This window comes from Uloborus diversus, chromosome 3 (genome assembly GCF_026930045.1).
Source record: "Uloborus diversus isolate 005 chromosome 3, Udiv.v.3.1, whole genome shotgun sequence".
NCBI lineage: Eukaryota > Metazoa > Arthropoda > Arachnida > Araneae > Uloboridae > Uloborus > Uloborus diversus.
In genome coordinates, this window is record NC_072733.1 from 214963404 (window position 1) to 214980904 (window position 17501).

The window sequence follows — 17501 nt, forward strand, 5'->3', positions numbered from 1 at the left end:
CTTGAATGGTACCCCATTTTTAGTCAATGTAGAGATATTGTGATTAAATAGTGTGTTTAATAGTAGTTTAAATAGTGTAAGTGAACCACAAAAACAACTACCTAGGAGTAATATTATTGTGAAAAAAAAAATCTTAACAGAGGTCTCGAATCGTTTGAAGTATTTTTACGTGTTTAGGTTAGAATGTTCAAAAATTGAATGGTACCCCCATTTTAAGTCATTTACCTATCATATACGATTACACATAAAAACGTTGCAACACTATCTAACAAAAAAATAAATAAATCATTTTAAAAAGCTTAACGAAATTTCAATAAAATTTCTCTTCTTAAAATGATTTCAATAAAAAAAATTTTAATTAACAAAAATTATTTCGAGGTAGAGTAATCTGGCGCAAAGAGAAATAATTAAGATAGCTAACCTTTTCTTTTTAAATGAAAAAAAAGAAAAATGGGAATTTGTTTTGAAAATTAGGGTGCATAAAGGAAGAACAATTTAGTTAATAATAACTTGCTTCAAAACATTTTTTTCATTTTTGGCAGTAAATTTGTACCTTCAAAAAAAAAAAGGGAAAAGGAAAAGTTATCTTTTTATAAAGGGCAAAGTGGAAAATAAAATATTTTTCTTATGACATATTTTCTATTTGATTGTTGAAAAAATTTTTATTAAATGAATGAATAAACAAATGACTGAATGGATAAATGATCAAAAAATGAAGCAATAAATGAGCAAATGAACTAATTAATTAATTGACTTATGAAAAAATATTCATGAGTGAATAAAATCGCGAACGAATGAGAAGCTAAGTGAATGAAAGAATACATAAGTGAATTAATAAATGAAGGAGAGCAAATGAACTAGTTATAAAAAGAATACGAAAGTTATTTAATAAATGAGTGAACAATTAAATGAAATGAACTCTCTCACTTTGCCCCATGCGCACTTAAAAAAATGTATTAAATAATTTAGAGTCGAATCGCACCTAATAATAACTAAATAAGTACTGCACTGGACGTCAGAAGATCTCAATTAATATTTAAAGTATTTATTACAATAACTTAATCATTTTATAATAACCAAAAATTTTTTGACGAACCACAAAATATTACAACATTTGCTTCGAATTTTGAAAATGACTTGCACAATGGTATTCCTTGATCTTTGGAGCAATTAATTTTTTCGCTGGAATCAACTATATATTTATTAAAGAGTGTCCCAAAAAAATGTAGACTTGATTTGAATGACCATAACAATTATTATTATACGGAAAAGTTTCAAATATGAAAACTGCCTGCAGCTCGTTTTGTGCTGCTTAAGTTGACATGACCGCACAGATAAAACTATTGGAGTGTATGGAAATTAATGATTATATGCAAATTTTGTTTGGTGCCACTCGCTCAATTCAGTTCTTTGGTCATGGTTGGTTGGCCCTTGAGGGCTATACTGTGTCAAACGATTATTCATTGTATGCTATTTATTTTTTATTGAAGTATAAAGTCAGGAAATGGTAAAAGTAAACGTATTTTGAAGTTAAAGTCATAAAACTTCAAGTACTAGTTTTAAATTAACAGTCGTTAAAAACATGTAAACATTAAAAAATATTTAAACAAAGCGGAAATTGAGAAAATACAGATGAAACAATATCTTGACAATAAACCTTGAAAAATAAGAAAAGGACAAAATCACGTAACGACAAGACAAACACTAAATTAACATGGAGACACCAATCTCCTGGAGGAAGGAGTGCAAATTGAGATGGGGTGGTCTTTAATCACGATCTTCTTTATTAAGAGTGTGCACAAATCTAGGAATTATAATTTTTCGCTTCGCAAGACTCGAAATGCTCTAGAAGAATGTTACACGAGTCGCTTGCCGAACAGATTTTCTAGGAGATTGAAGGAGCATTTTAATTACTTTTTCCTTTTCATTTGATGATTGTAAATATTTCAAATTTCGTTTGATTTAATAAATAATCATAGTCATCCGAAATGATTCTCTTAACAGTTCCTTCTACCTGAGATTTATTCAGCAAACAGTAAATGTTAGTTTCATTAGTACCATTCGTAAACACTCCTTTTAAAACTATTTTTATTCCTCCCTTATGTTCTCTGCTTTTCCGTAGCGCTTTGAATTAATTTTCTTGGCTCAAAGTTTACCTGATTTAAGCCTTTTTTTTTGAGCGTCTTAACTGAAAAATGAACAATGAGTGGTCCGTTAAGATAAAAATTTAAAGACAGTACATTTTTGGAACACTGTTTGTATTGATAGGTAGTTGGCGCGGCAAATTGTGAAAATATTTTACCATTTCAATTTGTCCCCACATTCTCTTACATTTTATTTATTATACATGCACGTCTTTTATTTATGTTTTTGAAAAAAAAATATGTTACGTTAAACTAAATGTGCTGAAAATAATATATTTGTTTTTCTTTTTATATTCCCTAGTGTCCGGTGATCCGATAAAATTTCCTGACTAAGTTAGATTTTAAATAGTTAAGTGTTCATAAGTTAAAATATGCATTTAAAAATAAAAGCCGGGAGTCTTCATTCCTTTTTTTTTAAAACAGATCATTTTGTGAATGCATTTTAGTGACGTCTATGTTTTTTTCACGTATCAAAAAGAAAACAAAATGAGTACAAACTAAACAATGCGCTAGAGCACGGTAAATATCTAGAAAGAAGAAAAAAACTCTACTAAATGACGTCTAAAATAGTGTGCAGCACTAATAAACATAGCAGTTATCGGGATGAAAAGAACCCGAGAACAAAGGAAGAAAAAAGAAAGAAAGATGACGGGATTGTGTCAGGGCAGCTGACAGGCTATAAAACAGAACAGCAGTGGGAAATAATTCAGTATATAATACACATTTAAGGGAATGGAACATAATTCTTCGTCGCAACATTTTTTGCACAAGTACCCGACGTATAAGTTTTGATCTCATTAATTACCAAGGTAATGAAAAAGAAAACCCTGAAGATTTTTGAGAACTTTCTGCTGTATATTAGAAAATTTCAATTAAGAAGGTTGAAAAATCAATGAAATGTGTTTCTAAAATTTTCCTCAGAAGGGGAAAATTGTGCTCATTCCCCCCAACTCTTACCTAGTTTTTACTAATACGTAAAAGCTAATTCTATCTGTCTTCGAGTGCAAATGAATTGAAAACCCATTTTTTGTTTAAAAAAATATTCGTGTGAAATTCTTACAATTAATGAACAGTTACGAAGCGCTACACTTTGGTCAACGAGCCGAATGATTTTTCCAAACTTTTCAAACCTAAACGAGCTGTTGTGTGCATCACATGACTTCCTTTTACACCAATTTAATGTTATTTCCCCATTATTGCAATTTTAATCTGATTCAGTAGCTAACTCTCTAAATATCACCAACAGTAGCCAAATAAACAACAGTAGCCAGATTTTAAACGAAACGTCAAATTTGTCGCCAAGTTGGCGAACAAAAGACTAGCAATATGTCGCCAAGTGTCCGCCAAATTATAACATCACTTAAGTTTGCATCGAAATTAGCAATGATTTCCCTCCAAAAAGGTGCAAAAGACCCCTTTAGAAACACCCGAATGCAACCAAAAGGGGAGGTGCACAATTAGATCCCACTAGGAGTCTACGAACCAGATTTCAACTTTCTAGAACATACCGTTCTTGAGTTATGCAGTATACATACGCACATACGTACATCGCACATACATACAGACGTCACGAGAAAACTCGTTGTAATAGCTCGGGAAACGTCAAAATGGATGTTTTGGGCGTCTATACGTTCTTAGGTATATATGCACGTGTGGTCGGATCGAAAAAAAACTCAACATTCATTTGGGGGGTGAGCAAAATGGAAATAAAGGTCGATTTTTGGGTGAAAATTTTTTCGCGAAAGCATTACTTTCTTTTTTGTAAAAGGAAGTAACAACACTGGATTAAAAAGAAAATGAAAGACCGAAGGAACAAAGATCTTTGGAGCAGAAAAACTTGACTCGGAACTCCTGATTCTTTTCACAGTAATTTCCAAGCAAAAATCAGACACTCTTCCCCATTCTATTCAGGATTTTAGATTGCATATCATTAATTTATTTTGCTGAAAATTTTAATTAATGATACGGTTTTTAATAGGGTTGACTGGGGGTAATTATGAATTGGGGGAATTGTGAACAACGTCTATAACTCTAATGTTTACAGAAATATAAAAAACAACAAATAGCATAGTTTTTAGTTCTTTTACAATACGCTATTAAATCTTGGACCGGGGTAATTCACAATTACCCCGGTCAACCTTAGAACCCTTCGTGGTTTTAAGTAATTGTTTTTTATCGTTTTTGTTTTCTAAGTTTTACTTAGGCATTTATTTTACTAAAAAAGTGTGGCATAAAACGAACAGCCAAATGAAGAACGAGAAGTATCAAAATAAAAAGCTATGATTCTTACAGAATTATGTTTTTAATGAAGGATGATAACGATATAAAAAACCAGAAATTATAAAATTATGAAATGCAAATTTACTATGGGCACGCAAATGTCAGAACTTAAAAGTTGTCGGCTATTTACTGAATTTTGATGGACAGAAAAAATAATAGAAATCAAAAAAAAAAAAATCTATAAAACTACGAACTTGAAAAACTAACAGTAATTCCTAGGAAGTTGTCATTGTAATAATATAGTTAATGAAATTTTGTAAAGTTACTGATTTGCTTGATGTAAATGATTAGGAAATAATGATGCATTGTACTTGAATGAAAACTATCCCCTAAGTTTTTGAGGCAGAACTACCGCGATATTATGGAAGCGGTAGCGAACAACCAAGAGACAGTTCTCAGTGTTCTCTTGAAAAAAAAAAATGATTTTGAGACATCTTCCATCAATTTCCCATTTTTAGCTAGAACAAATAAGTTTTACTCTCGTTTCAATAAAAGTTTTAAAACATATTGCATGTTTAATATTTATATATCATTACTGCCACTTTGAATTAAAAATTATCGCAGTAGAAGAGTAAAATGTAAAACGTTGTTATACGTTTTTACTCCTTATTTAACCTCTCCAAAGTCGTTGGAAATTTTGATTTTGAGAAGCAGCTTATCCCAGTTCAATTTGCTAAAATACGCAGTATCAGTGGCGGCAACTCGGGGAGGGGGGGAGGAGCAAGGGGGGGGGGACCGTCCCTCCTCTTTTTATGGTTCATTTCTTTATTATTATTTTTTTTTCAATTTAAGAACCAAAACTTGAAGTTATAACAAAAAGCAGAAGTGTCAAAATTTTTGTACGATAATTATTTGTTTTACTTTGTATATCTGATTACGAAACATTATTTAGCACAAGCAGTAACTTTTAGTATATGTATTTATTGTTTAGATATTAGTAAATCACCTGTTTTACTTAAACAAGTCATACTTGCTTAGCGGAGTTATTACCAAGTGTTTGTGATGTCTCAAAATACTTTGGGGTAAATAATGTAAGTCTAATTCATGTCTGTCGGGGAAAGTTATTGTGTACATGATTCATCAAAATCTTTGGAGATGAGCTGTTCGATTTGCATAATTTACCACTCATATGTTCTCAAAAGCAGCCTAAATGAAATTTTGTGCTTTTTTTTTTCTTTTTTTTTTTGCTGCCGCTAAAAATCCTATGGCTTTTAGTTGTCGTTTTTTTTCTACCTCCCCCCCCCCCAACTTTTCAGTCCCTATCGCCGCTTCTGCTCAGTACACAAAAAATGTTTGTAAATCATGTCTTCATTTAGGGAGTAGATGGCGCCAGTGATATCGAGATGAACTTCTTCTTGATTTTTGTTTCCTTTCGACACGATACATCTGTGTGTGTGTTAGTTTTTTTTTAGGATTAGTTTCCAATATGTTTACCTCAAAAAGTACATTCTGAAAGACAAGTACGATACTGTGTGAATGCTTTCACTTGGCATCTAATATAAGTTCTCTTTCATCGTTTAATGCAACAATAACGAAATTTATTTAGTTCTTTAAGGCCAATTAGAATACTGAAATTTAATTTTTAGTCTCACCCTTTTCTGAGAGGAAAGGTAATATGCTCCTCGAATCTAAACATTGATGCATCTGTACTTCCCTTTGACTTAGAAAAGTCTTAACTAATCAGAAATAGTCAAAAAGTTTATTTTTGTAAATGACTTAATTTACCAAATTATTTAATATAATTTAGTATATTAAATAATAATTAGTAGTATATAATTTATAATAATTAGTAAATTAATTTACTAAAATTTGTTGAAATTAGTGGGAAGTTATTTTCCACTCCCTTGTTAAAGGATTAAGGAAAGATATTGAAAGGGTTTTCTTCAACAAAGAAACCCTCTTCAGTAGCCCTCTTACGACTCCTACTTTTTTCCTTTTCATTATTGATATAAACTCTCGCTTTCTCTTCGTGAATCAGATCATTTTTTTTAAAGTCAAAACGGGATTAAGTCTGTCTTTCTTCAGCTGGTTGTCGCTAAAATGTTTAAAATTGAATGAAATTGAAAATAAAATGACCCGACAAGAACAAGTTTTAGTTTTACAAAACCAGATTTTAATTTCATTCTGTGCTTAAAACTGCGTTCACTAAGTTGCGAAATTTAAGAATAATCTCTTCTAAAGTTAGCAGAAGAGCGTTTGTGCAAAACAGAAACAAGTTCGATGTCCCCTAGCATTTTCCCTACCTATTCATTTTATTTATTGTATTGAAAAACACATTGAACATGACTCGTCTTTAAAAAAATGTAACCAACTCAAAGTAAAAGTATATTTAAAGCTCTAATACTTCACAAAAATGATAAACTTCGCGAGTCCAAGTAAGATTCTTTATTTTTTTTATTTACTTTTTCTTTAACTATAAAAATTGCATAAAGTAAAATTCATATTTATAAGAACTACAGTTAGGGTGTGAATCAGCATGAATCCCAAGAAATCAAACAGAAGTTCTAATGTGTCATGAAAAATCTTAAGTTTAAAAAATGAGCTCTACATTATGACCTTTGAACTTGTCTTGTATTTTAAACAAAGAACGAAGCATAAGTTATATTATTTCTTATATATTTATTTCTATATTATTTTTCTCCTGAGTGTCTGATTAAATGGCGTTTTACATTCACAGAACGAGCGTCTCAAAACAGAGCTAGTACAAAAGTTTTCCAACAGAAAGAGTTCCCGTGAACAGCATTTAACAAATATATATATATATATATATATATATATATATATATATATATATATATATATATATATATATATATATATAGTTTTTAAATTAATTCTCAATGATATAAGAATAGCAGTTAAGAAATATATATACCGACATAAAATACTTAGCTGGAAATTAAGGAGTAAATTCTTATAGAAAAACTAAATGCAAGTAAATATATATATATATATATATATATATATATATATATATATATATATATATATATATATATATATATATATATATACATACTTATTATGAAAATCGCGTCAAATTGAACTGTTATCAATAAGAATTGCAACTATAAAAGGAATAAGCATGAATAAGAAGTAAATAAAAGGAAGGGCTAGCCTGTCATGAAAAAGCGAATACTAAGTGGATACTAAGCACTTAGTAAAGATACTCTAGTTAACCTTTTGTTTGAAACAAATAGGGAGCACAGATAGTGTTAGTTCATACCTATTTAATTTTATGTATTATATTTCTTGAAACCCGGATGAAATGGTGTTCTACATTGACAAAAACATCGTCGGAATATGACTTGTACAAACTTCTTTTCTGTTGTAAAAGTACCAATGAACTATCTTCTCTGAAGAATGAGGAACAATCGGTGGGCTTATTTATTTACTTTTTGAGACATTATCACACAAAGGAGACAACTATGACATAAATCAGTAGAAATCGAACTCTGCGAACAAAGCGCTGTAGTCGTCGATGTTCTACAAAGAAAATGCTTTCCCGAGCACAATTCGGTGTTTTGGCGACTCGTAAAAATTTCATTTGTGAGAAGAAGCGGAAAGAAAGAGTGGTATCGCAAGAAGACAATGCCTCATTCTTTATCCTGAAGATGCTACTTTTAGGACGAATTTAGTTATCACGTATTAATGTAAGTTTCCTGTGGAAGCAAATTAGTCGCGAGTAAGATATACAAGCTGATCTGTAAGTCAGGAGAATTCTGGACATTAGTAACTCAGAAGTGAATGAAGATAAAAGCATGATTTTTTGCTCTGAACGAAAGGAAATGAATGTTGTTTTATAAAAGGAAAATGAAGCACATTTCTTTCATATTTACGTAACAAATGGTATACAAATTGCACTTCAACTTATAAGAAATTTAAAGGCTGACCACTTTTTCGCACGTGCACCTGATCAACCTATGGCTACACATTTGCGGATTCGTTTACTGCAGAAAATATCAGTAGTCCTTTGCCATCTCGCATATTATGCAGTCCACGATATGCCAACAATGCCAAACGACTATTTTTCTCCATAATCTGATAGATTTCTAAGTAACTTCTCTACAAGAAATACACCGCCAGCTCAGTCAATTCCAGCCGAGGACTGCAGTTTCGTGCTTATTAGCACTCATCAGCCCGGCATAGGAGGGACTGAGCTGGAGGTGGAAAACCTCTTAAGGAAGCCAAGAGAGCCAAACAAACTGGTAGCTAATGAAGAATTAGCACTGACCAGACGGGTGACCGAAGCAATGGTTCGATTCAACTCGAATATTGAAGGCAAGGCAGGTATATTCAGTAAGTTACAACTTACTGAATATAACTTCTCTACAATTTTGATAATCATGGATCTGTTTCAACTACAGTTTAATTACCTGACATTGCTATTGCTTTGCCTAAACCAGTAGTCCTACTCATGGATCAAGTGTTGGCCAAAGATGTATGTTTACGGATATTTTCCTCTCTCAGAAAAGTGTTTTTTTCTGTTATTTAAAATGTATTTAAAAAAGAAAATCTTGATTCGTTCGTGAGTTATTAAAGTGTATGCTGAATTTTAGACGACTCTGTATTTTGACTATAGTAAGAATTATTGAATTTTCCTTTAGTTAGCTTATCGCCCCCTTATAGGCAAAGTTTATCAGTAAAAACATTTGCCACAGATTGATTACATGGACGACGTCAGTATGAACATTTTTAATGCTGTTAAAATATTTGGAAAATATTCACTGAACAGTTCTGCCATATAGCAGCAATGCAGGTGTTTAAGTAACTACATTGACACTGCTTTAAATTATCAACATTTTATAAGTGTTGTCCACATCAGGGTAAAACAAAAAAGGGAAAACTGAGGTAAATAATTGATTCTTTGGTGGGGACCGCAAGAGCAACAAATAGCCCATGGAGGTCTGTTGTTGCACAATACAAAGTTAATTTCGCGTTTTTTCTATCCGAAAAGGATAAGACACTACCTGCAATATGCGGTAAAGATTTCTTTTAGAAACACACTAAGTTAGTTTAGTTTTATTCATTCTCTATTCTGTCATTCTTTAAGATATATTTATTGATTATCCGCTGAAATTTTTTTAACGCTGACATTTGCTAGGAATGCGACCTTAATATTTGTTCTTTTACCAGTTTAATGTTGCTAAAAACAAAACTTTTCATCTCAGCGACTCAGCATTTTGTATCTGAAATATTGTAAGCACAATTAAAATAAATAAATAAATATGCAAATGTTTCACCATACATACACCAAGACGGGTTGTAACGGACAAACCAAATTTTTAAATTAATTCTCAATGGTATATAAAAGGTTAACAAACTAAAATGACAAATAGAAACATATATATACCGACATAAAATACTTAGCTGAAAAATTAAGGAGTAAAAACTAAATGTAAGTATATATATATATATATATATATATATATATATATATATATATATATATATATATATATATATATATATATATATATGTGTGTGTGTGTGTGTGTGTGTGTGTAAGTCAATTTTCGAGTGGAAATCAATGTTTAAAATGTAGCTAGGCTCGAAAACTAATTTACCTGTCAGAATAATCAGAAGAAAATAATGATTAAACTCACCCGTAAGTTTGAAGTGAAATGCACTAACAAGTAATTAAAGATTTTACACTTGCTTCTGGCTTGCGTGTATTGATATAATTAATTGATCAATGCATAAAACCGTGAGCTTTAAATGAAAACCACCTAGAAACGTGAAATTTTGTGAAGTAATAAAGATGTCTCATGTAACCTCAAAACTCATTTCTGCTATTCGATTGCTGGTTTTGACTTTCCGTTTTATTTCAAAGATAACTTACCTTTTGTCTATACTTACAAATAACTTCCATATCAGTATTTTGCTCTTATATGTTAACATGCATGCAATAGAAAAAAACAATAACTTACTTTTACTTAAATACTGATGCAGTACTGCTATATCAACGTTTACTGTCGTGACAAGGTGTACACAATAGTATTGCATATGGAACACACTTTGCCTAAAGCCTTGCAAGGAACATTCGTATCAGTACATGAAATACACCGCCAGCTCAGTCAAATTCCTAACAAGGTAGCATACTCCTTTGTTGATGCGTCAGTCTGTATATAACATTCTGACTTTATATTTAGCCGAATATTAATTCTGATATCGGGAGTACCTCCAGCATTTAAGCTTATTTATTATTATGGTCTTAATAGCTATAAAGGTATATTCAGCACGAACGCTATGAAAGGCATTATGACATTTCTGGTTTTTATGCACGAATATTATGCAAGTATGGTATTTTTAGAGAATTGTAAATAAAAATCAACTCCAGTAAAAAAAAAAAAAAAACTATGGAATTTTACATTCATTTCTGCGAGTTAAGGTTGGACATTTCCCGAACAAACCAATCAGTCTTAATTACAATCAGAAAGTAGTTTACTGATAAGGGTTGCATATGTAAAGTTCTTAGCATTTAATGTGATGCATCAAATTTAAACAATTGTAGTAAAGCATAATCGTTTACCTCAAAATAAAGGAGTGGGACTTGAGGAGTCACAATTTCCGATATAAAAAAGGCAACACAAATGACGACCACGAGCTGAGCATACATGGAACTCAGGATGATGAACTGCTGCGTCCTGAAAAGAAATAAAAACAAGATTTTAACATGACATTATTGCTCTTAACAGTCATATTTCAAAAAGTTTCATATTATTTTACAGTCAAGAAAACGATCGATTAATGGAATAAGAGCTGCAGGAACAAAATTACCATGAACGAAAAATATACAAGCAAAACAAGCAGTCTTGAAGAGAATTTTTTTTTATGAGTTGGAAAATAGAGGTGAAAAATGAAAGGTTGGAGTTAAAGAATTCCAAGCCCGTTAGTTTTCACAAGGGCTCTGTATTCCTTTTTTCCAACAACTCCTTACCTTTTAGCATGAAGTCGTAAAATTACCACATGATACTTATTGCCGTTTTTATATAAAGTAAGCCCCCAATTATCAGCGGAATAGGGTAGCACGGTAACCACGGAGCAGCAAATTTTCGAAAATCTTCAAAAGAGGTAAAAAAGATGCTATTGCATTGTTACGTAAAAAGAAAATAGCTTGAAAGGATCATACATTTAAACATTAACTAAAAAGATAACAGTATATATATAAAAAATACACGTAAAAATGAAAAAAGATCGCTCATTATTGCAAACCGATTACACACACACACCAGACAGATTACACACACACATGTAATTCCAAAAGATCAAACTACGTTACACCAAAAACGCATAGAAGATGGAAGATGATTTTTTAAAGACTGGTCTGGTCACATTTACGCACGGAAGTAGGGTAGATCTAAATCAGCAAGTAGGGTAAATATAAAAATCAGTATGTAGTGTAGATTTAAAACGTTTTTAAAATTAAAGTTTCAAATAATCTGGTTTCGATGAGCGTGAAAGTGTAGATATCGTTGGAAGGGAGGGAGAAGAAAGAAATAGGAATGTTTAAACATAAATTTTGCACTTGTTAAACCATAGTGTGTGCATTTATCGACCTTCAGTTAATTATCGCCGAAAAAAAAATGCCGAAAGGCTGCGGATAATCAGAAATTTACTCTATTATGACAAATATCAATTTGAACAAAAGTAAATTGGCAAGATTAAGCAAAGGATAACAGAATTTGATAACGTTTTCAATCTGATTTTCCCCAGTAGCAGAAAGATTTTCAAGTCTGCGGCAAAGAGTAAACGCACCTAAAAATACTTACTGAGGTAAAGCAGCCTTTGATTAATCACAATACCCGTTAAGGTAAATGGCTAATTACCAGCACCCAAACAGTTGTTGGTAGCTTTGTCTTCCTTTGTCAATATCAAGTTTGTAATTGATACTCCTGAAACACCATTAAAGGTTTCTTAAAACAGCATCATGCAAGACCCCCCCCCCTTACACCCACATACTTTTTCTAAACGTAAGTTTTTATCTATAGTGTGATTTATTATTTCAATGCTTCAAAGTTATCAATAGCAAATTTTCTTAGCATTTAAGTCTTCGTAAGTTTCTCTCTAAAGGACCTGTCATTGCGGTTTCTTTCATCAAATCGCTGTTTTATTGGTACATACTCATTCCTTTGCCCTTTTTTCTATAATGTAGGTTTATTTTTCCATTAAAAAAGATACGCAATAACTTTTTCAGATAATGCTCTTATAACTAGTCAATGAAAAGTAAGTACAGGCGTCCCTCGTATAACATGATACTTGTATAACACGATTTCGATATTACACGGTACCAAATTTTTGCAATCATTATAACTCGGATTCGATATTACACGGTATGAAACTTAATTTAATATTTTATGGTCTTGATATAACATGAATGTTATCTTTAGAAAAGATGGAATTTCATTTTTGTTTAATACATTCTGTTAATTCAAAAAATCAGTAATCCAACGTCAGAAAGCACAAATATTGCAAAATATTGCAGACACGTGTTTCGGTGTTACAAGGAACACCTTTTTCAATGCAAAGAAATGTGAGCTTCTGGATGAAAAGTCATCCGAGAAAAACAACACGGTGGAACAGGTGATAGTATAAATATCAAAAAAATAGAAATTCAACAAAACAAAAAAGATAAAATGACACCTGGAGGCAAAATTTATTATATAATTCCATCAGGAAAAAACCGTTAAGTAATAAATTTTCCAAGAAAACCCATAAACAATGCAAAAAGTCCAAAAATGAAACCACTCTGAATAAATTAGCAATAAATTTACCAGCGGGAAAAACTATGTATGAAAGCAATGTATCAAATGGAGAAATGCATTTAAGAACAAAGTGAAGGATAAACATATTGGAATTAGTTAATCACAAAACGAAATAAGAAAGCAAAAAATGAAAAAAATAAAAGTAAGAAATGTACGACGTTTACATAAAAATAACAGAAAAACTAAACCAATTTTAACAAAGGAGTCCACACAGAAGAAAAATAGGGAATTGCAGTAAGATCATTAACTAAATTAGAACGGTTCCTCAGGATGTGGAAAGATTCCCAAAAATCAAGAAGCTCACATTTCTTTGCATTGAAAAAGGTGTTCCTTGTAACACCGAAACACGTGTCCTGCAATATTTTGCAATATTTGTGCTTTCTGACGTTGGATTACTGATTTTTTGAATCTTCAGCACAAAGGTATTTATTCGTTATTCTGTTAATGTTTGATAACTCTAATAAGTTTCTACTTCGTTTTATGAAACTTAGTTTCGATGTAAAACGGTTCACATTCCTTGATTTACAATATTTCAAAGTCTCGTATAACACGGTCTCGATATAACACGAAACATATTGACATGATTTTTACTATTTACATGATTAATTAGTGTAAAAAAATAAGTCAATAAGTTATTTTTAAAGAAGTCTCGTATAACACGGTTTCGATACTACACGGAAAGAATTAACCATGTTATACGAAAGACGCCTGAATTTTATTCATTTATTTTTGTTATTGATTAGACGAATCATTCAAAAGCGGTCTGTCAATTATCTAAATTTTAATTTCAATATTTTTCGAATTGATGAGACAAAATACTTGACTTTAATTATATTGTGAGAGAAACAAATGTTTGAACAATATTAAATACTCTTTTTGTGTTTCCTGACGATTGAATTGAACTCTGTTTGCGTGACCATTGCTATTTTTTAGTATGCCTATAACTAAGCGAGTGTGACCATAACTGGTCAAACCAGTGTATCTCAATTTATTTCAATACATATACTTATCATAGTTGAAAATTAATGAAATTTTCACTACTATAAAAATTTTTTTTTAAGCTCTAGCACTGGGTTCAGATCCCCCCCTCCCCCTCTGAACTCAAACTGCAGCATCGCAGTTCAACAATAATCCTTAAAAGAAAACCTGAACCATGCCCGTAACTAGTCATTTGTCCTATAAATCATCACTAATGAATGCAGTGAAACCTGTGTAAGTTGACCACTTTCGGTGCACTACTCAGGTGTGATTGTGAGTTCATCAAAAAATACCTGAAAGTTTCAAAGCGAGAACGAGGGGGGGGGGGTAATCTTTAGCCCCTATTAATTAAGTGCACCTTTGCCATAGTATTAAATAGTTCTGAGTCAAAATATTATGTGTACATTTGATTAAAATTTTAATGGGTTACAAAGTTACTTTTGAGCTGGTGTTACACAAAATTATCTTGACATTTGTCCATCTTAAGGGAAAGGTGTCCATCTTAAGGCTCTTGCAGGTATATTTGATGAGTATTATATAATTTTTAAAAAAAATGCGGAGGTAGGGAGATAAAAGCATAACAAAAAAAAAACATAATTCCGGTATTTTCGGACATAAAAATACCGGAAATACGTCCGAAAATACCGGAAATTCCGTAAAATACCGGAACACAATCACCCCTGACTACTTTAGTGGTCAATTTAAACAGGTGGTTAACTTAAAGAGGTTGAATTATATGATATAGATCTAATTCTGTGACTGAAAATAGCGGTCAACTTAGAAGGGTGGTCAACTTTACAGGTTTTACTGTGCCTAAAAATGGAATATTAAATTTTAAAGTTATACTGTATAGATGTAAGGGGGAGTACTGGATAGATTTAAGGGGGTGATAACAACCCTGATCTCCTAGCTGGATCGCACTAACCTTCTTTAATTAGCCCTTTAGCAAAATTCTTCATCTATTCCATCGCTACGCTGAGAGGAAGGATACTAACTTCTTTCATATCGATTAGAGGAATGTATACCTCAATACAATATGTTTCTGCTATCTTCACTGATATCGAACGCTACGAGTAAAGGAAGGAGAAATATTTTCTTTTTCACCATTGGGATTTGGAGGAATGATCAACTCCAGTAGGTGTTGTTTGTGTTCTGACTGCTCGTTTTTGACGTATTGGTGTTGTCTCACTTATATAGGAAGCAGTAGCATTTTGTATTGCTTAAGGATAGTCAGTACCCCCCCTATACCATCAATGTTAATTTGCAAAGGTTCATGTACCTTTTTCTGAAAATCTATTAAAGATACAATAATGAAATTTTTTCTGTACCTTAAGTAGACTCTTTTCTCTATACTGAAGTAAAATTTTTACAGAAAGGAAGCTTAGTTTTTATTTAAAAAATTCTAACGCGTAAGTCACTGTATTTTTTTCCAAGAATGCCATTTTGCAACACGAAATTAGCTCTATAAAAAATATTTTTGGAATATGAGAAAAGTTTTACGTCAGTATATGCAACTAGATATATGGAATAGGCGATAAAAATTTCAAAGCCTAACACAATTTAGTTTCTGAGAAAAAGGAACATTTAGTTTCCAAAATACCATTTCAAGATATTGCAATTTAAAGGGGAAAATCATACCTTATCAACATATATTTACCTTTTTTTTTGAAGCACTTTTTAACTTGCTTCTAATATGAGCACGATCAAGAAATTTGTATCATTAAAAAGGCATTGAAATGGAGTTTCAAAATATATAAAAATCAAAAAATCAATTTTTTGAAAATATTTAGGGTACTGACTCCCCTTAAAGCGATATCAATGAGAACAGCACTTTTCAAACAGACACATAAGTTCTGATCAAGATATATATAAAGTTGATTTCGTTAAGCATTATCAATATTTTTCTTGAATTGCGCAAGAATGCTGCTGAAACAGGTGATTAGGTATTTCCTTTATGGAGGAATAGCACAACCTGCAATCTGCTTAAGGTCGCATATACAATTTTTATCAAAGTGGGGGAAGAGGGGAAAATCACACCTTTAAGTTGGATGAGAAATTTAGAAACATTAAAAATTATTTCTACTATAAAAATTACTCAGCATACCCACTACATTTGATTTGATGATGTATAATTAAATGGTGATTTTTAAAACTAAATAGCCTGAAAATGCTAAAAGGTTTTGAGACGGTTCAGAGCAAAAAAAGTATCAGGACCCGTTTAGAAGTAAGACACATTAAAAACGAGCGTAAAGGCGTTCAGACGTCAACGCGTAAACTTTCCCCATCACCAAGTTTGGATTTATTTGTAACGTGCAAAAAAATTTAATAACATTTCAGGTCATATAAGTACCATTCTCAAAAAAGGATAAAATTCTGCTAATTTTTATATATTTGTTCTTTCTTAACTAAGTATTATTTATTCACAATAAGCTTCAAAACGTTCAACTGAAAATTTACTCGACTTGGTTGAAAACAGATTCTTATTTCTGCATGCTAAGCCGAAGCTCGAGTGATGCTCAAAATCTTGTGAGAATATGTGCTAGAGAGCAGCATCAATTTGTTATGACTGCTTACTCTCCAGTTATAATTTGTTTTGAAAACAGGGCACTGCGTAAACGTGTTCCTCGGTCTACCCTACCTTAAAAGATTTATTTGGTTTCAGACCGTTTAGCTAAATATTAGTACGCAAGACATATGCAAAAAATAACATTTAGTCAATTATAAACATTAACAAATTGTCTGAATGTTTGTTCAAATTAAGTATCTCTCAAAATGTATAAAAAGTACACAGATGACCCCCCCCCCCCCAAAGGCCATATCGCACCCATAAAATGCTATGAAGCATCGCCCCCCCCCCCCAAAAAAAAGCAAACCTCTAAAAATGTCAATGTCACAGGCTGCGCTGAAAATCCCCCTCGTCTTCCCATCATATGTACATTGCATATTAGCAGCATAATATTAAAAATATAATCATTTTTAAAACAATGACTATAGGAGGCTAGCTAGAAATAATTTTACACTTTACTTCGGCAAGTAAATTCAGTTGTCCCATTCTTCCCACCGAATTATTCCTACTGACTATGTCCTGTACAAAGCTAGTATATTCAAAAAGGAAATGTTATTTACGGTAAAACTAATGTCAAGCAATTTTTTACTGTGAATCACATTTAACGAAATGAATAAGGCGTTGAATATAGTTGCATTACTATACTGCATATTAATAGAAAACCTTGATTATTTTCTAATGGTATGAATACTTTTAAATGAATGACTAAGTAATAATAAATAATGATTTTAAAAAACAGGCAAACTTTTTTATGAAGCGTATTACAAT

At 31.6% G+C, this 17501-nt stretch overlaps 1 protein-coding gene across 2 annotated transcripts in view; it reads right to left on the reverse strand.

Annotated features, from left to right (window-relative positions):
* LOC129218585 (proton channel OtopLc-like) overlaps window positions 1–17501 on the reverse strand; it is a 201480-nt gene that overhangs the window by 35378 nt on the left and 148601 nt on the right. For both annotated transcript variants that reach the window (XM_054852900.1, XM_054852899.1), the window contains exon 2: window positions 10957–11071. In XM_054852900.1, coding sequence (XP_054708875.1) covers window positions 10957–11071 — 115 coding nt within the window. The remainder of the gene's footprint in view (window positions 1–10956; window positions 11072–17501) is intronic.